General features: G+C 42.5%; 1 protein-coding gene and 1 pseudogene across 5 annotated transcripts; both read right to left on the bottom strand.

Moving 5' to 3' along the window:
* Window positions 1-231: 231 nt before the first annotated feature.
* Window positions 232-11086, bottom strand: LOC139567162 (caspase-2-like). Of its 5 annotated transcripts, XM_071388645.1 has the most exons (13): window positions 11010-11064; window positions 10466-10509; window positions 10155-10311; window positions 9556-9717; window positions 9290-9430; window positions 7442-7514; window positions 6817-6908; window positions 5777-5959; window positions 3678-3806; window positions 3504-3594; window positions 3209-3397; window positions 2469-2578; window positions 232-2359 (listed from the first exon to the last, which is right to left on the bottom strand). In XM_071388645.1, exons 3-13 carry the CDS (start codon window positions 10305-10307, stop codon window positions 2225-2227), a joined length of 1458 nt encoding a protein of 485 aa, XP_071244746.1. In that variant the 5' UTR covers window positions 10308-10311; window positions 10466-10509; window positions 11010-11064; the 3' UTR covers window positions 232-2224. The 5 variants fall into 5 exon arrangements, with proteins under 5 accessions (XP_071244746.1, XP_071244745.1, XP_071244747.1 ...); XM_071388644.1 differs by lacking the exon at window positions 10466-10509 and having other exon boundaries at window positions 11010-11086; XM_071388646.1 differs by lacking the exon at window positions 10466-10509 and having other exon boundaries at window positions 10155-10308; window positions 11010-11083.
* Window positions 11087-17406: 6320 nt separating this feature from the next.
* Window positions 17407-21231, bottom strand: LOC139567166 (uncharacterized; annotated as a pseudogene).
* Window positions 21232-23367: the final 2136 nt, after the last annotated feature.

Here is a 23367-nt window from a genome sequence, read left to right as displayed (position 1 = left end):
GAACATTATCACTGTGGTGGTGGTCAGTGTGTGACTCATGACGCATATCATACAGTCATGAAACAGTCCTTTCTACAGGGTTATGCGAGTTATACTATACCAGTACACTGAGAGGGGGACACTGTGATAAACAAACAGCAACAAGGAGAGATCAACATATATCATGCATAGCGTACATATGTACAGTGCTCTCACACACAGCGCATGTCAACACAACTCATAGAAAGTCAATTCATAGTTAAAACAAAAGGCTGTTTATTTTCTTGAACATTTGGCAGTCTTTTGTTTTAGACATAAATAGTCATCTTCTCCCCCCCATCCCCAGCAGCTCCTTAGCTTATGGCAGTGAACCCCAGCCCTCAGTACTTCACCACAAAATCCACTTTTGGAACATTTACAATATCAAAAAAATATGACTTTCCACCACACCAGTTGTGTAGATGCTATATTGTACACATTAAGTTAGTTCAAACCGAACTAGAGGCTTCAAACCGAATGGAAAACGTCTAACAAACGTCTGGCACTTTGATTTTGGGGTGAACTGTCCATATAATTAGAATACTAATTTAACAGGATCTCTATAGAACTGTCCCTTATAAAGATGATCACTACACATTGTCTCTGTGATTGGTTGGTCAACAGCTCAATTCATACTGTTCCTGTCATATCACTCTTCCCTTCAACACTGTTAGAATCAAACACATTGCTACTCTTTCTGAGAAACATCAATATTGCTGCTCATACACTTGAATGTGATGCATCATCCTATGTAAATGATAAACCAAGTATTTTAAAGACAATACTTAACACATATTTCACATGGCACACATTGCTATGGAATATTGCATATCAAATCGAAAAATACTGTAGCTGCTTTAAAATCAATCCATACATCTTTAAAACATCCATCTTGTGAACTGAAATCTTAATGGTCAAGGAAACGTTGAGTAGATAACTTAGGTCGCAAGATGATCAGAGATAACAAGCAGTTACATATAATTCTAATATAATTCATTGGTGTAACATATAAATGTAACTAATTTAAATAAAATGTTGACATTTCTTTCATCACATCTAAGTAATAACAGTCTGGATACCAGTGTAGTTACAACATTAATTAATCTAAATGTTTAATTTAACCTTTATTTAACTAGGCAAGTCAGTTAAGAACAAATTCTTATTTACAATGACGGCCTACCCTATCCAAACCTGGATGATGCGACGCTGGGCCAATTGTGCGCCGCCCTATGGGACTCCCAATCACAGCCGGATGTGTGACAGCCTGGATTCGAAACAGGGACTGTAGTGACGCCTCTTGCACTGAGATGCAGTGCCTTAGACCGTAACCCCCTCATGGAGGTAGAGAGATGGGAGGGGGAGGACAGTTGTTTGTGAGAGAAATGGTCATGACTCCATTCTACTCAAATGGAATGCAGTACACTTGTTGCCTCAATAACACATCAAATCATTGCTAACAAACATGAAACTCCCAATATCATATCTACTTGTTCCAGTATCCTTCAGTGGAAGACTCAGATTACTAGGAGGGTGTAAAACAGTAAGGTATTGAAATGCAGCTCCCTCCATGCTGCATCCTCAGCCAATAACTCTACACCACCACATGTCTGCCCAACAGATGGACACAGATACATACCTTCATTTGGTCAGGGGGATTTCCTATTCTAATGCATATAATGTTATGCATTTTATAATAAACATTTTTGAATACAAAAAGCAGACAAGGGCTTTAAAATTCGTACAAAAAAACAGCTTAAAAATGATTTGATACAAAATAAATTGATAAAAATAGATCTGCATACAAAATACATGATTTAAAAAAAAGAACAAACTTGAAACCCAAAAGTTACTGTTTAGTTAGAAATTAAAAGCGATACATTTAAATATATTCTGGTGTGTTAGCGAGCTAAAAATATTTCCTAGAACATTTCAATCCCATTTCTAACTGGCACAGATACATATATAGCAAGCCTAGCTGATAGGTAGGTACACACAACAGCTGCATACCATTCATGTATACTTCATGCCCATTACCAAGCACATAGATTTACAACAACTTGTTCCATTTTCCTTTCCAAGAGTTTGTCTGTGAGAGGGAATTTGCACAGCAAACGTGAATGAATTAATCCTCTATGATTGTGTGTAACAGTATGTGTGTGTGTCAGTAGTGGGTGTGGTGCTGTAGGGGTGCAGAAATGTGTGCGTGTCAGTACTGAGGGTGGTACTTGGGGAACAGGTAGAGGTCTTTGCAGAGGGAGCTGGTGAATTCAGACATCTCCTTACAGCGATGGTGGGGGGTGCCAGGAGCATAGCCTTCTCTGTCTTTAATACGACCATTCACCTGAGGACAGAGGTTACAAAAGGTTACTAACACTGAATTAGCTGATAACTACTTTATTGAGGGAAAATGTATTTACTATGACTGTGATATGTGGTGTGTGTGTGTTTACCTGCACCAGTATATCTGATAGGTGTGTGTCTCTGGCTCTGAAGCGGAGTGCTGAGTTGACCTCTTGGATGAACCAGGATCCTCTCTTGGTGTTCCTCATGGCTGCAGTGCCTAGTAGGGCCCAACAGACACTACATTACCTAGTAGGGCCCAACAGACACTACATTACCTAGTAGGGCCCAACAGACACTACATTACCTAGTAGGGCCCAACAGACACTACATTACCTAGTAGGGCCCAACAGACACTACATTACCTAGTAGGGCCCAACAGACACTACATTACCTAGTAGGGCCCAACAGACACTGCATTACCTAGTAGGGCCCAACAGACACTGCATTACCTAGTAGGGCCCAACACACACTGCATTACCTAGTAGGGCCCAACACACACTGCATTACCTAGTAGGGCCCAACAGACACTGCATTACCTAGTAGGGCCCAACAGACACTGCATTACCTAGTAGGGCCCAACACACACTACATTACCTAGTAGGGCCCAACACACACTACATTACCTAGTAGGGCCCAACAGACACTACATTACCTAGTAGGGTCCAACAGACACTACATTACCTAGTAGGGTCCAACAGACACTACATTACCTAGTAGGGCCCAACAGACACTACATTACCTAGTAGGGCCCAACACACACAACAAAGAAATACCACGAAATATCCTAACATTCACATCATAAACCGACTCAGACAACACACATAAGCATACACACACACACTCACACCTTTGAGGGAGGCGAAGCCACAGATCATGTCGGAGCGCTGGGGCAGTTTGACTCTGAGCCTGCCTCTCTCCTCCGTCTGCCTGGTGTCTCCATCCCCCTCTCCCTCCCTCCCTGCATCCCTCTGTTCACAGCCAGGAGACTGGGTCCTCTCTGGCCCATCTGACTGCTCCACCCCACAGTCCATCTCCTCTGGAGGGAGACAGAGAAGACGGGTTAGAAGAAGAGAACAGGGGAGGGAGGGTTGGGGAAAGGGAAGGCGGGAGAGTGAGGGCAGAGAGATCGTGTGTGAGCTCACCTCCTCTGCAGGCCTGGATGAAGAACATCTTGGGTTTATTCTGCAGTAGAGGACAGTGGGCGTTGTCAAACGCCTCAAACACCCAGTCCAACTGAGAGAGAGACAGAGATTCAATTAATATGATTATTATCATCAGAAAGGGTTTCTCTCTCAACTGAATGAGGTCACACACACCTCCAGTAGCTGTCCGTCTGTGCCGTAGATAGCCCCCTCTACTCCATGGGACAGCAGACACACCACACAGCTGGATACGGTCTGGTGCTGCTGCCGTCTGCCAAACTGCTCAATGCACGCCCGCATGCCCTGTCATAGAGAGAGATCAATCAAGTATTTCACTATATTCTAATTACATAGCACTTTTAGAATTATTTTGGTACATTTTGTCACAAAGTGCAAGCGCCACTAGTTATACAGAGAGGAAGTGTAGAGTTGTAAATTCCCCCTTTGTTCTTGGCATTGTAAAGACATGGTCATGGAAAGACCAATGCTACAAACAGCTGTCTCCACTAACTAGCACCATGACTCTAATAGCAACAGGTCTATGTGAAGATCAAGGCAAACAAATGCCTGAGTGCCACAGATGGAAGCTAGTGGGGGATCCACCGATATAGTTCATTTTGGTTGAAGCACTGCTGTACATTTGGCACCACTGTCTTACTCTGTGTGTGTGTGTACAATTGAAGTTGGAAATTTACATACACTGAGGTTGGAGTCATTAAAACTTGTTTTTCAACCACTCCACAAATTTCTTGTTAACAAACTATAGTTTTGGCAAGTCGGTTAGGACATCTACTTTGTGCATGACAAGTAATTTTTCCAACAATTGTTTACAGACAGATTATTTCACTTATAATTCACTGTAACACAATTCCAGTGGGTCAGAAGTTTACATACACTAAGTTGACTGTGCCTTTAAACAGCTTGGAAAATCTAAGAAAATTATGTCATGGCTTTAGAAGCTTCTGATAGGCTAATTGACATAATTTGAGTCAATTGGAGGTGTACCTGTGGATGTATTTCAAGGCCTATGTTCAAACTCAGTGCCTCTTTGCTTTACATCATTGGAAAATTGTAGACATCCACAAGTCTGGTTCATCCTTGGGAGCAATTTCCAAGCGCCTGAATGTACCACGTTCATCTGTACAAACAATAGTACGCAAGAATAAACACCATGGGACCACGCAGCCATCATACCGCTCAGGAAGGAGACGCATTCTGTCTCCTAGAGATGAACGTACTTTGGTGCGAAAGGTGCAAATCAATCCCAGAACAACAACAAAGGACCTTGTGAAGATGCTGGAGGAAACAGGTACAAAATAATCTATATCCACAGTAAAACGAGTCCTATATCGACATAACCTGAAAGGCCACTCAGCAAGGAAGAAGCCACTGCTCCAAAACGCCATAAAAATGTTAGACTACGGTTTGCAACTGCACATGGGGACAAAGATAGTACTTTTTGGAGAAATGTCCTCTGGTCTGGTGAAACAAAAATAGAACTGTTTAGCCATAATGACCATTGTTATGTTTGGAGGAAAAAGGGGGAGGCTTACAAGCCGAAGAACACCATCCCAGCCGTGAAGCACGGGGGTGGCAGCATCATGTTGTGGGGGTGCTTTGCTGCTGGAGGGACTGGTGCACTCCACAAAATAGATGGCATCATGAGGATGGAAAATTAAGTGGATATATTGAAGCAACATCTCCAGACATCAGTCAGGAAGTCAAAGCTTGGTCACAAATGGGTCTTCCAAATGGACAATGACCCAAAGCACACTTTCAAAGTTGTGGCAAAATGGCATAAGGACAACAAAGTCAAGGTATTTGAGTGGCCATCACAAGCCCTGACCTCAATCCTATAGAACATTTGTAGGCAGAACTGAAAAAGCTGTGCGAGCAAGGAGGCCTACAAACCTGACTCGGTTACACCAGCTCTGTCAGGAGGAATGGGCCAAAATTCACCCAACTTATTGTGGGAAGCTTGTGGAAGGCTACCTAAAACGTTTGACCCAAGTTCAACAATTTAAAGGCAATGCTACCAAATACTAATTGAGTGTATGTAAACTTCTGACCCACTGGGAATGTGATGAAAGAAATAAAATATTAAATAAATCATTCTCTACTATTATTCTGACATTTCACATTCTTAAAATAAAGTGGTGATCCTAACTGACCTAAGACAGGGATTAAATGCCAGGAATTGTGAAAAACTGAGTTGAAATGTATTTGGCTAAGGTGTATGTAAACTTCCGACTTCAACTGTATGTCTCTGTTACCGGAGCTGTGAGGTCTCTCCGGACGGTGACTATGTAGTCCAGCTCAGTGAACACCTTCCTGAGGACCTCCACGTCCACCTCCCCTCCCTTCCTGGAGTCCAGGTCAGGAGCAGCACAGGGGTCAAAGGAGACGTTACTGATCACCAAGGCCAGGCCACGAGGACTGGACACCATACTATAGGACTGAAGGGGAGAGAAAGGGAGAAAGAGAGGAGAGGGGGAGGAGAGAGAAAGTGTGAGGGGAGGAGAGATGCAAAGGGAGGAAAGAAAGCGAGAAGAAAGGGAAAGGAGCAGAAAAGAGGGAGGGAAAAGAGACAAAAATGCAGCGTGAGAAAATGACATGGTTTACCTGAAGGAAAATAATGATGTGCTTACGTTGCTGCTGTTCTCGGCAGTGTTTGTTGTGGTTTCTGTCCCTGTACTTCAATGACAGTTTTACACCCCAGTGGAGCTCAGTGATGAATCATCCCCAACCTGAGCAGGTTTACAGAGACTTCAACACATGGGCTGGGGGAATTCTCCCTGTCTCTCTTTCCTGTCAAACTGACTGTGGTCTAGACAAACACTGTCTTCTACGGACCAGTGGGGCTCCCCTGGTACTGTCTAAACTCTGTCTATACTGCAGAAGTCTAATAGCTGTCTGTTTAGAGTGTAGACACTTCAACAGCTGTTACAGGTTGAGGTGGATGAATAGGAAGATCTGCTCTGCAGCTCCCTAGAAATACCTTGGGGGACAATGCAGCTAAACAGCAGCTGGAAACACATTCTAGACACAGGAAGTACATGCATGTGTTTGTTGCAAAGGTGCATGTTGCAGTGGCTGCTGCCTTGAAACTAACTGCCCTAGGGGATTGCATAAAGTTGCATTGTATTATAACAGTTGTATTTGCAGTGACAAATATGAGAACCAAAAATATTCAGCAGTTAACAACGTTAATTGTCTCAGGTAAGAAATACCAGACAGAGACTGTTTAACCTGTTGGCAGTGACATGGTACAGACAGGTGATTTAGAGTTTTGTATTAACAGTGAGCGTTGTACCTGTTGGCAGTGTTTTAGGTAGAAGTCTGGTGTACAGGGAAGAACAGGCCTGGTGATGGGACTGTCTGCATCCAGACACATCTCCATTGACTCTGAAACACATATTAGGATGACGTTACACCCTGCATGTATTTCATTCCATAAATTACACCAGTGGAGACAAACAATTACAATAATGCCCATCAGAGCAGGGTTCCATTCAAGGTCATGTTTCTGCCTTGAAAGGGAAGCTGTTAGCAACATATAATGGTGTTGTAACAACCTTTGTACTTTGTACAAGTCACACGGGCGTGGTGCCTGCAGGTGGCGAGACTGGCTGGGCAGTGGCACTCCACACCAAGGCTACAGCACACTGCTTCCACACTGATCAAATTATACAACTGGACTCAATAGGGACATTTTCATTTACACAGTTTTATTGGGTTTATTAAAAATAAGCTTTTTACTGAGTTGCAAGCCAACAAACAGAATGATTACATTTATACATGTTTTTCTCTCCAAACAACCACACAAACAACCCCTCCCACTTCCCATGATCTCCTAGGAAACGTGCAAATATTGTGAATGAAACAGTTGTAAAACTGTGATCTTGAATGCACCCAGCTCAGATGACTGCTCTACTCACCTTGTGTTCTGGCTCTCTTGGCTGGAACCATCCCCTCCTGGGTGGGCAGTGGGAGGGGAGAGTCATCATATCTCTGAATGACAAAGGAAAATGAGAATTTAACCATGTTTGAACTTACCTTCGACGTCAATACAATCTGAACATTTATAGGCGAAACCAGTTCATTCCTGATTTGTTTTCTCTCGTCTGCAGTGTGAATACCAAAACACCCAGAGGCTTGGGTTGGGAGTCATGGCTGATTCTCACCTCTCTCCCAATCTACATCTCTCCTCCTCTTTTCTTATTCCCCTCTTTCTCCCCATCCCCCTCTATCTTCCTGTTACAGCAGTCTGTAGCTTGGGTTGGGAGTGTTGTGGTCACTTCTTTCTCTAGTGACTACCTGGGGACTCTGGGGGGGGACAGTCTGTAGTAGGGTTGAATGGCAGGAACCCGTTTTCCGAGATTTACCGTCCAAAACCACTCCCCTTTTTAAATAACTGCGAGAAACCGGTAAATTATAATAAATGATTTATATGAACAGCATGGAGTGAAATGGAACTTAAAATGATACGCAATGTCTAAATCTGGTTTCTCTACGGCCGCTGCATGATGAATCAATGCTCAGGGGCGAGACAGGCAGCCCATCTCAGTATGGAGCGCAGTTCACAATGCACGTAGACCTACTGTATTGGTATTTTATTAGGATCCCCATTAGCTGTTGCAAAAGCAGCAGCTACGCTTCCTGTATCATCTCATCATGGTAACGTTTTTTCTTGTGACAGGTAGGCCTACATAGACTGCAGCATAGCCTATGCAACAGTAATATAAAAACAGAATGCCCGTCCAATTTACCCATCTCCACCTGGCTTTCAGGGGTCACCTTGTTTTTGTATTTTTGGTTAAAAAAAAAGTTTATTGCAGCTCGAGAGTTTTAAAAACAGCCTATCACTCTAATATTGTTGCTTTAAATCAGTGAACACTCTCTCTATCAACTCCATTCAAATTGCATCCAAAATAGATAATCCTGTTCTAAATTGAGATATATAGATGTTCTAGCCTACCTCTTTCAGGTAATACATTATTAGCCTTATATTTAGGTAATTAATGATGGGTAATGCATAATAAGCATCTAACTTATAGCCTGTGTCTCTTGCGCATTACGCAAGTGCCTGTGCTCCGCTGGCCACGCCTTACAAAAACGCTCTTTAGCTCTGAGTCCCATGCAGGAAAAGCTAGACAATCTTTTTAGCATTTCTTAAACCAATAGACTATTCGAAGAGGGACGCAATATATTTTTGGCTGAATGATAAATAAAGCCAACAGAACTAGTTTGAAAGAACAGTGAATGCGTGCAATGGTGGCAGACTATTGCAGTTATAAATTCAGACCCATAATCATTCAATCTTCATGTTCTCTTCTGCTTTATCATGGTTTGAACGATGTGCATAATTCCAGTCTATATAATACAATACAGTAATACAGTTCACACTCAAAAAGATTAGCCTACTGGAGCTTGTTTCATTTATTTACCCAAGAGAGCATTTAGCTAGCTACATCTATGGGGTTTTATGCTTCTCTGTCGTGCATAATGTGCAGTAGCCTATATCCTATAGATAATGGGCTTTGGGCTCATTAAATGTCTTTAATGTAGGGCTCGTAAAATGTATCAGACTCAGGTAGCATTAGGTTTGAACGTTTTTCATTACATATGCTTTATAATGTTTTTGAATGACACTTCCAGTTTTGAAGGGAAATACAGGGTTACTTGGGAGAAAAGTTGTTTTATTCTTGGGATGGAACATTTGTAAAATACCAGGAAAATATTCTAACTTAGTCTGTAGCTTGGGTTAGGTGTTGGTTAGAGCTCACCTCTTTCTCTTCATCCCTCTCTTCCTCACTGTCTTTGACTGGGGTCTTTGTGAATGGGGCGTAGCGGTCTGAAGCTTGGATTGGGTATGTTGTGGAAATCACCTCCTCAGCCCTGTCTTTCGCCTTAGCTGTCTGGGGACACTGTGTATAGGGCACAGTTTGAGGCTTAGGTTGGTTGTGGCGCTCACCCCTCTCCCTTTCTATCTTTGTCCTTCTGCTCGTCTGTCTGGATCAACGTCTGATTATTGTGTTGTGTGCCCACTCACCTGTCTCTCTCCGTCCCTCTCTGGTGACTCTGTGAGCAGGGCACATAGGTGCTGCTGCTCTGTGTCTCTCAGTGCTGAGCAGAAGCTGCTGAAGGCTCTGGGACCACGCTTGGGAAGCAGGGACAGCAGACGCCAGCTCCGCTTGTGGGAGGTCGGCTCCACCTGGGGAAAAACGGATATCAACACAGATTACAAAAAATAGAAAGTGAAAGACATGGTAATCTACACCAGGGTTTCTGAAACTCGGTCCTCGGCCCCCCCTCCCTGTGCATATTTTGTTTTTTGCCCTAGCACTACACATGATTCAAATAACCAACTCATCATCAAGCTTTGATTTCAATCAGCTGTGTAGTGCTAGGGCAAAACATTTTTAAACATGCACACAGGGGGCAAGGACAAGTTTCAAGGACCGAGTTTGGGAAACCCTGATCTAGACTAACATTCACATTTGATTACATGATTGAAGTTAATGAAATAAATCAATAATAAGACATTTGGGCCATGATTGCATCCATTTTTTGGACGTTGATAGTGTCTTAAGTCACCTGACCTGGTAGTAGTATCGAACGACACAATTTAACATGGTGAACTCAACATACCAGGATGCTTTCTGCCATGCTGTCGGTAAGAATGTCGTCTGTCTGCAGCGACTGAATGAACAGCTCGTCCACCACCATCTCTTTGCAGAGAGTCACAGAGCATTTCCGAAGCCCCCTTCTGTCTCGTTCCAGCATACCGCATTCCCCCAACATTCTGCTACGAGACAAGACACAGGAAAACGCTTCATTTACTGTCAACTTCCATTCTTCTTGTAAAACCGTGGAGCGGTATATAGGCCTAGCTTCTCAACAACAACCTATTAACGTTACTCATTGGCATTGTATCTAACTATTATAATAGCTCAACTTACCTTGTTTTCTAAATCGGAGTGGTAAGGATGCTGAATGTGTCTTTCTGTAAGACAACTAACATTATACTAGCTAGCTATAGTAGCTGTCTGGATGAATACGAGAAAGTAATTGGTAGTTATCTCCTATTCTTTCCAAAGTCTGGTAACACTTAGCAGCAGATAACGTTACTTACAATGGCTGTTAGGTAGCCAGCTGTCTCCAGCTAACGCGTTAGCTAGCTAAAAATTAATGTGTGAAGATAAAGTTGACATCACTTTGACGTCCCAACAATACTAAATTGTAAGCAAATGTCAGTCAGTATAGTTGCATTTCAGAAAACAATGTACATTTAACTTTAGATATGCAAATAACTAACGTTAGCCAGTCAGGTTCGTTTAACATTGTTACATCGGCATGCTAACGTTGGGATGTTATTTTTTTTTCGAGGATTTCAAACATTCAGAACACTTTCAATGCGTTCATCTGCTCCCAAACCACATGTCCTTAAAAATAGATTTAACTAACTGTATTTGAAGTTATTTCGCACAATTTAACACAACGTACCCTACTAAACCAACTTCCGCGCCTCTGCAATGTGTGGTAGTGGTCTAAATTCATTGTGTTGAATTACAGCCAATGCAGTTCGGAGAATTTGGATTGACGTTTTCCTGGGCGAATACAAGTCAGCTTTCCCATGGCGAGGGCGTGGTTGGAAAGATATTGAACAAAGGAAGTTTGAATTTGTATCTGTTGTTACAGTAAATAATCAACCAATTGTAAAGAAGATCATGGAAGACTAACATAAACAGCTATCTAATGTTTAGACGAAGTAGAGGATGGCATGTCATTTGTAGGAAATAAGAGAGTGGGATTCAGGAATGAACTGGAAACAGCTCACATCTGTCCACAAGGAATTTTTGATTGTGAGAAATCTATGTTTGCCCAAATACTGTTGATTGATGTGAGAAATGATACTTAAAATGGCACGACATAATTGACCTTATTGCGCAAATGGAGCCAAATATGTTGTATTTATAGATACACTATGAACATATGTAACGGATGTGAAATGGCTAGCTAGTTAGCGGTGGTGCGAGCTAGCAGCCTTTCATGTCACTTGCTCTGAAACCTAGAAGTAGTGACAATGTAACAGTATAACTTTAGACCGTCCCCTCGCCCCGACACGGGCACGAACCAGGGACCTTCTGCACACATCAACAATGGTCGCCCACGAAGCATCGTTACCCATCTCTCCACAAAGGCCACGGCCCTTGCAGAGCAAGGCGAACCACTACTTCTAGGTTTCAGAGCAAGTGACGTAACCGACTGAAAGGCTGCTAGCTCGCACCACCGCTAACTAGCTAGCCATTTCACATCCGTTACACATACAGTGCATTCGGAAAGTATTCAGACCCCTTGTTACATTACAGCCTTATTCTAAAATTGATTAAATACATTTTTTCCTCATCGATCTACACACAATACCTCACAATGACAAAGCAGTAACAGGTTTTGCAAAAAAAGGTTTTTACACAGTTTATTTACATAAGGATTCAGACCCTTTGCTATGAGACTCGAAATTGAGCTCAGGTGTTTCGACAATTTGATTGGAGTCCACCTGTGGTAAATTCAATTGATTGGACATGATTTGGAAAGGCACACACCTGTCTATATAAAGTCCCACAGTTGACAGTGCATGTCAGAGCAAAAACCCAGCCATGAGGTCGAAAGAATTGTCTGTAGAGCTCCGAGACAGGAATGTCGAGGCACAGATATGGGGAAGGGTACAAAAAATTCTGCAGCATTGAAGGTCCCTGTAATGATGTACGCTGAGAGTCAGGAAGCAAGTTCAGGGAGTGAATACATTTAATTAATAAATGAACAAAACAAGAAACAAACAGCGCACCGACATCAAACAGCAACAATGACGACTGGGGAAGAAACAAAAGGGAGTGACATATAAAGGGCAGGTAATCAAAGAGGTGATGGAGTCCAGTTGAGTGTCATTATGCGTGTAATGCTGGTGACAGGTGTGCACCCTAATGAGCAGCCTGGTGACCTAGAGGCCGGAGAGGGATTACACATGACAGTACCCCCTCCCCAACGCGTGGCTCCATCTGCAGGACGCTGACCAAGATGACGATCCCGGGGATCAGGAGCGGACCGGTCACCTCTGCATGTCACATCATGAAAATAGCTGTGAGATCCTTGAGAGGATCTGCAGATAAGGGGAGAACCTCCCCAAACACAAATGTGCCAAGCTTGTAGCGTCATACGCAATAAGACTCGCGTCTGTAATTACTGCCAAAGGTGCTTCAACAAAGTACTGAGTAAAGGGTCTGAATACTTATGTCAATGTAAAATGTGTAAAAACCTGTTTTTGCTTTGTCATTATGGGGTATTGTGTGTAGATTGATGAGGGAAAATGGAATCAATTTTAGAATAAGGCTGTAACATAACAAAATGTGGAAAAAGTAATGTGGTTTGAATAGGCAATGTACAGTTGAAGTCGGAAGTTTACATACACTTATGTTGGAGTCATTAAAACTTGTTTTTCAACTGCTCCACAAATTTCTTGTTAACAAACTATAGTTTTGGCAAGTCGGTTAGGACATCTACTTTGTGCATGACAAGTAATTTTTCCAACAATTGTTTAGACAGATTATTTCACTTATAATTCACTGTAACACAATTCCAGTGGGTCAGAAGTTTACATACACTAAGTTGACTGTGCCTTTAAACAGTTTGGAAAATTCCAGAAAAGGATCTCATGGCTTTAGAAGCTTCTGATATTAATATGATGTGAGTCAATTGGAGGTGTACCTGTGGATGTATTTCAAGGCCTACCTTCAAACTCAGTGCCTCTTTGCTTGACATCACGGGAAAATCTAAAGAAATCAGCCAAGACCTCAGAAAAAAAATTGTTGACCTCAACAAGTTTGGTTCATCCTTGGGAGCAATTTCCAAACGCCTGAAGGTACCACGTTCATCTGTACAAATAATAGTATGCAAGAATAAACACCATGGGACCATGCAGCCGTCACACCGCTCAGGAAGGAGATGCATTCTGTCTCCTAGAGATGAACGTACTTTGGTGCGAAAAGTGCAAATCAATCCCAGAACAACAGCAAAGGACCTTGTCAAGATGCTGGAGGAAACAGGTGCAAAAGTATCTATATCCACAGTAAAATGAGTCCTATATCGACATAACCTGAAAGGCCACCCAGCAAGGAAGAAGCCACTGCTCCAAAACCGCCATAAAAATGTCAGACTACGGTTTGCAACTGCACATGGGGACAAAGATAGTACTTTTTGGAGAAATGTCCTCTGGTCTGATGAAACAAAATAGTCCATAATGACCATTGTTATGTTTGGAGGAAAAAGGGGGAGGCTTGCAAGCCAAAGAATACCATCCCAACCGTGAAGCACGGGGGTGGCAGCATCATGTTTCGGGGGTGCTTTGCTGCAGGAGGGACTGGTGCACTCCACAAAATAGATGGCATCATGAGGATGGAAAATTACGTGGATATATTGAAGCAACATCTCAAGACATCAGTCAGGAAGTTAATGATTTGTCACAAATGGGTCTTCCAAATGGACAATGACCCCAAGCATACTTCCAAAGTTATGGAGAAATGGCTTAAGGACAACAAAGTCAAGTTATTGGAGTGGCCATCACAAGCCCTGACCTCAATCCTATAGAAGATTTGTGGGCAGAACTGAAAAAGCGTGTGCGAGCAAGGAGGACCAGCTCTGTCAGGAGGAATGGGCCAAAACTCACCCAACTTATTGTGTGAAGCTTGTGGAAGGCTACCCGAAACGTTTGACCCAAGTTAAACAATTTAAAGGCAATGCTACCAAATACTAATTGAGTGTATGTAAACTTCTGACCCACTGGGAATGTGATGAAAGAAATAAAATATGAAATAAATCATTCTCTCTACTATTATTCTGACATTGCACATTCTTAAAATAAAGTGGTGATCCTAACTGACCTGAGACAGGGAATTTTTACTAGGATTAAATGTCAGGAATTGTGAAAAACTGAGTTTAAATGTATTTGGCTAAGGTGTATGTAAACTTCCGACTTCAACTGGATCTGTGCCATTTATTTTGAACTGGACTGTGTTTATAGCATGAGTGGTCATGAGCAGTGTTGGTCAATTTCTTCAACAAATGATCAGGTCTATATAATTATCAAACATACATTAGTAACGGAAAGGAAACACAGACTCTTTAAGTTTTAAAATACTCCTTTAGTAATACAATTGTAGGCAGAAGTTGTTACAGAGTACAGTATAACATTATATGATAGTTCTCCCCAAGTTCTGCAAAATGTCTAAGACATCCTGTAACTCATATAGCCTCTCCCAGTCCTCCTTGCATGAGTTCCCCTGGCAACAACATTTTAATAAATCTAACCTCCCTCTGACAGCAGTAACCATCTTATCAGCAATTAAAAGCTCAGAAGTTGGTTTGACCGAAACTTGAACTTCCATCACAAGTATAGAGTCATAACAATGTGAACAAGCGTAAGCATCTTCTGACAGGTGTCTGGTTTCATCAGGTCTGTGGCAGCCTTGTGCTCTCAGAAAACCAGATAACCACGGTGGGATCCAGACAGGAGGAGTCTGAATGTAGACACCTTCTGATAGTGTCTGAAGGTCACAACACGCAAAACAGGTTTTAACACAGAGGTCTCCTGAAGAGGAGACCTTACAGTTTATCATAACATAATTTATTAACCCTTTAAAAGGTATAAGGCCTTGGTTTAACCCTTTTCAGTAGATGTGCTTGTTTTGAGATCAAACAAGAATTACATGTAGCCAACGTGTGCACATTTTGTTCATCTCCTCTAGTTAGTGAGTTTTTAGCCCTGTTAGATCATTTGTAGTCAGCAATAGGGGAGTGATTGCTTCCTACAAGAGGACAAACGTGCACATTCCTAGGCATCTTTGCAAAGCGAGTCAGGTAAAGAGCTTTTTTTTGTCTTAAAGGGCCAGTGTTGTGTTTTGAGACAGGGTTGAATAAGCTAAGTAGCCAATAGGCAGAGGGTAGCATAATTTGTCTGATTCTCTGTAATAATGGTATGGGAATAATAATGAATTTATTTTGTTAAGTGGTTTCTTGCATCAAACACCACAACAACATTTTCAGTCACCACCTTGTCTGAAAGACAAGTGGATAAACAGGTTAATGTCAAGCCCTGCATGTTTTTTTCAAAAGTCTCATGGAATGTAGGCCTACATTGAACACCACTCATTGGCTGCTGCTGTAGGCTTAATGACAGAATAGCTATTTCTATGTAACAATGTTATGGGTTGCATTTTCTCCATTGTTTGATGGTAGCCCACTCTAGTAGGTCTACAAATAGCCACAGAAGCCTACTTGGCCACTGTTAAAACTGTAACTTAAAGCGTGTACAGCCTCTGTGTTCACAGAAAATGCGTGCTGGAAGCTGCACTAACTTTTCACTGACTTTTCAAGTTTGCGCACTGCAGACCTGAAATTTGCTCAGTGCCTCAAAATGTGAGGGAACATTGCTCATGACTTGTATTGGATTTGTGCCACAAATGCTAACGTTTTCATGTGCAAACTGCTAGGAAAACTAAACCAAATCATGGATTGCTTTCATACCTTTTCCATAGACTGCTTACAGGATAAGTAAATCAATATGTAATTTTTTTATTTGGGTGAACTATCCCTTTAACACCACGTGATGATCAATCCTGGTTCCAAAGGATAACCTACCCATTGCAAGGTTTAGTCCCGGTCTACTGTACATTAGATAACTTTGGTAATATACTGCTAAAACAGTGACGTACCTTTTAGGAAATCATAGAAGCAACTGGTATTGTAACGGCAGATTTCCTCCTCTTCGTCTGAAGAGGTGTAGCAGGGATCGGACCAAGACGCAGCGTAGTTAGTGTTCATCATGTTTAATAACGACAAAACCGTGAACACTACAAAATACAAAATAACAAATGTGGCAAAACCGAAACAGTCCTATCTGGTGCATAGACACAAAGACAGCAGACAACCACCCACAAAACCCAACACAAAACAGGCTACCTAAATATGGTTCCCAATCAGAGACAACACAAAACACCTGCCTCTGATTGAGAACCATATCAGGCCAAACACAGAAATAGGAAAACTAGACACACAACATAGAATGCCCACTCAGCTCACGTCCTGACCAACACTAAAACAATGAAAACACAAAAGAACTATGGTCAGAACGTGACAGGTATTGCCTATTTGTTAATAAACAGCTGCAGAAGTAGGGCTGGCACAATAAACATATAGCTGGCCGTATAACCGACAATTATAGACAAAAAAATATACAATTATGGCTAATCATGAACTACAAACGATAATAGTTATAATCGTTTTAGCTAATACATTTTGTACATAGTAGATATATTTTCAGGTATAGACGTATAGTTTACCCAACAGCAGTTTTTCATTTTAACATGAAGAGGGTAAAGTTGGTATTCATTTTAGGAGCAGAATGCAATTAGCTTATAAATGAACAAGAGACAACGTCCAAGATGGATGCCTGTTGTTTTCAACATAAACTTCTCACTTTCGCATGTTCGTTGCTAGATGGGATACAGTTTATCAAAATGATGTCAAAAGTTGCGAATTTTTTCATTTTAGCTAACCCTAACCTTTTTCCCAAATCTAACCTAATTCTTCAAACATGCTACATTTATTATCCTAGCCTGCAGTGTAAGTTCTCCTAACCTGCTACGAAAAGTAATTTCTGACAAACTAACCATCTAGGCAAAACCTGTTTGCAAAACCTGTGTTTATTGCCCTCTTTTTAGATTTGGTTTAACAGAGCAGATAACACCTGCACACTAGCACAGCTCAATGTGCACTTGGATCTGTGCTATCCAAAATCCTTGGGACATCCCAACCCGATTGAAGTTGACATTTCTGCAATTTAACATGGTTAATTAACAATTAACAGCCAAAGCATTGCTTCCACTGTCTTGATGGCCTTCCTCCCTGTGGTGCCTAGTAGGCTTAATGCCCTGTAGAAGGATTGATCTGCGAACCGTCTGCATCCCACTTCGACAGACTCAGACCTTGCTCTTCAGTACTGCTCCACCAGGTCCTCGTACTTCGGGATATTTTCTTTCATTCTCCTCAATGCGGTCCTCCCAAGGGACAGTGAGCTCCGTTAAGATGACCTGCTTGGAGGTTTTGGAAAACAGCACAATGTCTGGCCTCAGTGTTGTCGCTGTGATGATGTCTGGGAACTTGAACTGCTTTCCCAGGTCAACTTTCAGCTCCCAGTCTTGAGCTGTTGCGAAAAGACCTGTGGAGGTTCTGGTAGTTGGTGTTGGCTTTTCCCTGGCTCTGACGATTGCAATGGCCTACTTAGCTTGTCCGAGGCGCTTGCAGTGGCTGATCCCACTGAAGATGTTTTTTTGTCTTAAACCATAATACCTGCATTCTGACAGATGGTTTCCACAATGGCTTTAGGCACCAGGTTGTGGCACCAGCGGTAGTGACCCTCGCCTTGGGCTTTTGAGCAGCAGTTGAGAATGGATGTACTCCTCTCTTTAGGCAGAGAGCATGATTGTGAATCGACCTTGCCACAGCAGAACAGGTTAGATGGGCTTGGTAGGACGTTGTAGACTATACCCTGATGAAGACAGCTTGGCTGTTTATTTAATTATTGCATCTGAGCTCCTAGAGTGTGCGGCTCTCCTTTTCTTTTTCAGGACATCGTAGACTACCTGGATCAAGAACTTGATGCGATGGGGCTCGGCCTTCCACAGCTCGGAAAAGGGCTGGGCGATATGACGATATATATCGTGTGACGATAGAAAAACATCTATCGTTTCATATTATGCTCTATCATTTATTTTGTTATGTCGCAAATCACACTCTTTACGGCAATATTTTTTGTCAATTGGACGTCGCTTTGCGTTGTGTGGAAGGAAATTTGCAACACAAACAAACATGGAGGAGAGTGAACGTGACACAGAGCACGGAGACCGTACCTAAAAGAGGGGCTACTTCGGTCGCACGGACGTGGTTTGGGTATGAAAAGTCTGACACGGACCAGAAAACCGTCCACTGCAAAATATGCCGTAGGCCGGCCCCGACAACAGGCTTAAACACCACTAGCCTCTTTTACCACCTACGCAAGAATCATGTGAAACAGTACGAAGAGAGTCTACGGATGAGACCCAAAAAAGTACAGTCGAGTGCTCAAAACAAACCCCCGACTCAGACGTTGCAAGAGGCTGTTGCCCGCGGAACACCATATGACAAAAATCACGAAGGTGGAAGGAGATAACAGCTGCCGTTACAACTTACATCTGCAAAGACATGGCCCCAATTTGCACGGTCGAGAAATGGGGGTTTCGTGAGTTGGTGCTAACACTCGACCCAAGGTACCAAATGCAAATTGATATGTGACACGTATTAATACCAAAATAACATACAAAACAGGCAAGCCCCCCCCCCCAAAAAATTCATATATTAGGCCTATATTTATTTTGTTTGCAACTATAGTTGAAGTGTTTTCTATTTACCTTTTTAGATTTTATACATTGATATATTATATTTTGTTACATGCTTAATTGAAAATTTGCACAAAGGTTCTAAATAAAATGAGAAATAATCAAATATAAGTAAGTACCTTTATTTGTTGAGTATAATTCAAAATGTAATAAGAAATAGGCCTTTACTTGTGGTCGTTTTATATAAACTATTTATTCATTGAATTTACAGAAATGTGATATATCGTTATATGTATCGTTATCGGGATATGAAATTACCTTTATCGGAATATGAGATTTTGGCCATATCGCCCAGCCCTAGCTCGGACCATGTACTTTCCACCATTTTCTCCCATCTTATTGCGGCATTCCTACCCTCCTGCTGGCTCCCTCCTCCTCAACTGTTGCTCACACTTCCTCCAGCACCAGCTTCCACCTGTCTTTCCCTTGGGCCTGGTCGTAGTGTGGTGTTGTTATGCTACCAAGGTCAGCTCTTCCCGGAGTCACATTACCCACCAGCACACTGTGCCATAGCCGTGACACAGCCTGCTCTACTGCATCCTGAGCCCTCCAATTCCTTCCTGTCCTCACCTCTATACCTGCCTAGGAGACTTTCGAGTTGCTTGACTCCCTGTATTGCAGCACCTCTCTTGTACGAGTCACCATTAATTCCTCATTCAGGCTGCTGATAGGTAGCTTCAGTTTGTTCTTCTGACTGTACAGGGCAGTGCTGCTCAGGCTTCGAGGTAATCCCAGCCATTTGCTCGACTGTAGAAATTGGGACCTTGTATACAAGGAGGGGCCAGAGGTTCCGTGGGAGGACACCATGTTGGTATATTCAGGCCTTGAACTTGCCAGGTAAACCTGACTTGTCCACTGCAGCCAGCTCCTGGTTGGATGTCTTGATGGATGCTGTATCCCTCAGGCTGCTGTCAAACATCTTGCCCAGACTCTTTACCGGTTTCTCTGTGTCTTGAATGGTGAAGCGGAACTTGTCCACAGTCTTCCCCCTTTTCAGCACCAGGTATCTAGACTTTGCTGGCTTGAAGTTCAAGTGGCAAGCTTCCCCAACCCCTTCAGAATTAATCTACTCCCTGGGATGGATGTTGTTGTCACAGTCAGGTCATCCATGAAGACTCTGATAGGAGGTTGTCGCACGCCAGACTTGGTTAGCGGGCCTCTACATTCCACCTCCGCTGACATGGCAAGGGTGAACAGGATCACTGAAATGGTGCAGCCCGTAATGATTCCATTCCCAGGCCTGTGCCATTCCAATGTTGTGGACCTAGAGGTGACTCTCAAACTGAAACTGTTGTAGTAGTTCAGCATGAGATCCCTGATCTTGCCTGGGATGTAGGGTATGAAGCCGTTGGCATTCGTGAAGTCCAGCCACATTACAACAAGGTATCTTCTGTTCTCCCTGGCTTCCCTGATTATCTGCTTGACCACGCCTGTGTGCTCCAGTCATCCTTTCACCTCCGGGATCCCTTCTTTCTGGACTGATGTAAGAGTTCTTCAGGAAGTAGTCTGTCAGATGGCTGGGCACAATGCTGAAGAATATCTTTCCTTCAACATTGAGCAGCGAGATGGTTCTGAAATGGTCGATGTTCTTCGAGTTCTTCTACTTCAGAATCCTTCTGCATATCTCCATTGTTGAGAGACTTTGCCCCTCCTCCAGATCACCTTCAGGATGCTCTTGCCCTTTTGACAACCTCCTGTACATCCTTCCAGCAGGGCTCCTTCTTGTTTAACTCTGTGGTTGGTACTGGTAGATCTATCAAGGCCTTGGCGTGCTCCATCTTGTTCTCTGATTGCGTTGCTGTACGTGGTGCGTAGATGGTTGTTGATCTCATCTTTGGAGCAGGTAAGGTGACCACTGTGCTTCTGACCTAGCAGCTGTTCAGTAAATCCAAAGAGATTTGCTAAAAAGGCAGCCCGCTTCCTTGCCCTCTTTTTCCTATGCCTTCTATGCCATTCAGCTCTCTACAAGGCCCTGAGGATATTCCGTAGCTCTGACAATGCTGGCCTTTCTTCTTCACTCACCTCCTTGAACTGTTCATAACTCCTGCCTTATCTGGTGGATCTTTGCCACTCTATGCCCAGTTGGTTAACCAAGCTGTCTATGACCTGTGAGGCTTCAAGAAGGAATATTCTCCTTTTGACAGCTCTCAGCTCTCACTAATTGACGTTGGCTTACTGTTTACTATCCGTCACTTTATTCCTGTACATATGTACGTCAAATAACTCGTACCTCTGCACATCGACTCGGTACTGGTAAGAAAAGTTATCATTACTCATTACTTTTATTATTCACATGTGGAACTGCAATTCACATGTGAGATAAAAACATTTTATTCTCCTCACATGCGAAAAGGTGGTGTTAACATGTGATCTTAAAATGTAATACATGTGAACATATGGTTTCACGTGAAAATTTCAGCTCAACATGTGAAAGCAGCTATTTCAAATGTGAAAATGCAAATATGACATTTGTTTTGTAAGAGCGATTCTTAGAAGGAGCTTCACAACAGCTCACTGATACGGATGATTCTGCAAGGTTACCATGAGTTGTGTTTGCAGCTCCTTGAAATCAATAAGAATGTCGCCACTATGGAACCAGTTGTGAACTTTGGTCTCCATCTAAATAAATATTTGTGGTGGATTAACAGAACTAGATAGAGCAAATTCAGACTTCTTCCCTTCAATGTTCATGAATACAACTACATGTATAATATGTTCCTGATACATTTTATTTATCAGTCACACTGGGGAACTTGTCAGCGTGTGCGCTACTGGTGATGAAGTCAGGTGCAGGAGAGCAGAGAGTTGTGATCAGGCGCACACTTTATTCGGCAGAAGCAAACAACAGACGGACGCAACAGTGTCCAACAAACCTACAGCCAAAGGCAAAAGTGCAAAGCGCGACAAAATCACAAATAAGCAAAACTTTTTAACAATTAAACATACTCCGGGTTGAAACATAGTATCCGGGGAAAAACCAGCTAGGCGCATCAATACAAAACACATAACAAAACAATCCCACACAAAGATATGGGGGGAACAGAGGAATATATATATATGCAGTTGATTAGGGAATGTAAACCAGATGTGCAGGGAACAAGACAAAACAAATGGAACAATGAAAAATGGAGCGGCGATGGCTAGAAGGCCGGTGACGTCGACCGCCGAACGCCGCCCGAACAAGGAGGGGAGCCGACTTCGGCGGAAGTTGTGACAGAAATATCATGTTTATTGACTGCCATTCAGCATGCCAACTGAAGGGTTTTCATATAGAATATAGTAATCTGTTCATTCAACATAGCTAAAACTTAATACCGCAAACGTTATCTCCATTTGAGAATCTTGAGTTTCATTGATTGGAGAGCCCGGCTCTATAGCAAGTGGGGCTCCTATGCTCACAGCCAGAGGAATAGATCCTTTGTCTGGATAGGACAAAAAATGTGACAAGTCACTCGTATGCAAATGAGGTGCAAGATTTCAAAGCCTAGCTCCTTGCGAACGGTGCCATCTGAATGGGGAGAGCTGTTTTGCTGAGTTTAAAGCAATTGACGTTGCACTGTTCATAGAACGTTCTGTACACAAACATTTTGGTCACTCAGAACCAGTCCAGAACCGCGACTAGTCCCATAAATAAGGGACTTTACATCAGAGGTTAACAACGTACCCTACTAACAACCAACTTCCGCACCTCTGCAGAATAAGTTTTGGATTATAGCCAATGACAGTTCAGGGAATTTTGATTGACGTTTTGCTGGGCGAACACTTTTTTGGTTTCTCATACACTTAAAATGTTTTGATTATTGCTTGAATAGTCGCAAAGATTATATTTGTTTGTGATCTTTAAAAAACATATTTTGGATGTAGCAGTTGTTAGCTAGAATGCGAAAATCCAATTATAATCCCTAAGTAATGTGAAATTGGGCGGCAGGTAGTTGAGCGGTTGTCACATTCTGACCTTTATTTTCCTTTGTTTTGTCTTTATTTAGTATGGTCAGGGCGTGAGTTGGGGTGGGCAGTCTATGTTATTTGTTTCTATGTTTAGGTTTGTTCATTTAGCCTGATATGGTTCTCAATCAGAGGCAGGTGTTTTGCATTGTCTCTGATTGGGAGCCATATTTAGGTTGCCTGTTTTCACTGTTGGTGTGTGGGTGTTTGTGTTCCGTGTCAGTGTTTGTCGCCACACGGTACTGTTTCGGTTCGTTCACATTTGTTATTTTGTTATTTGTGTAGTGTTCAGTTTATATTATTAAAACATGGACACTTACCACTCTGCGTATTGGTACTCCGATCCTTCTCGCCTCTCCTCGTCAGATGAGGAGGAAGAGATAGACAGCCGTTACAAATGTGTATAATACACACTTGTACATGTGTGAAAT

This window comes from Salvelinus alpinus, unplaced genomic scaffold (assembly GCF_045679555.1).
Source record: "Salvelinus alpinus unplaced genomic scaffold, SLU_Salpinus.1 scaffold_59, whole genome shotgun sequence".
Lineage (NCBI taxonomy): Eukaryota > Metazoa > Chordata > Actinopteri > Salmoniformes > Salmonidae > Salvelinus > Salvelinus alpinus.
Note: the sequence above shows the minus strand (reverse complement) of the source record. Positions and strands in the feature narration are given on the sequence as shown.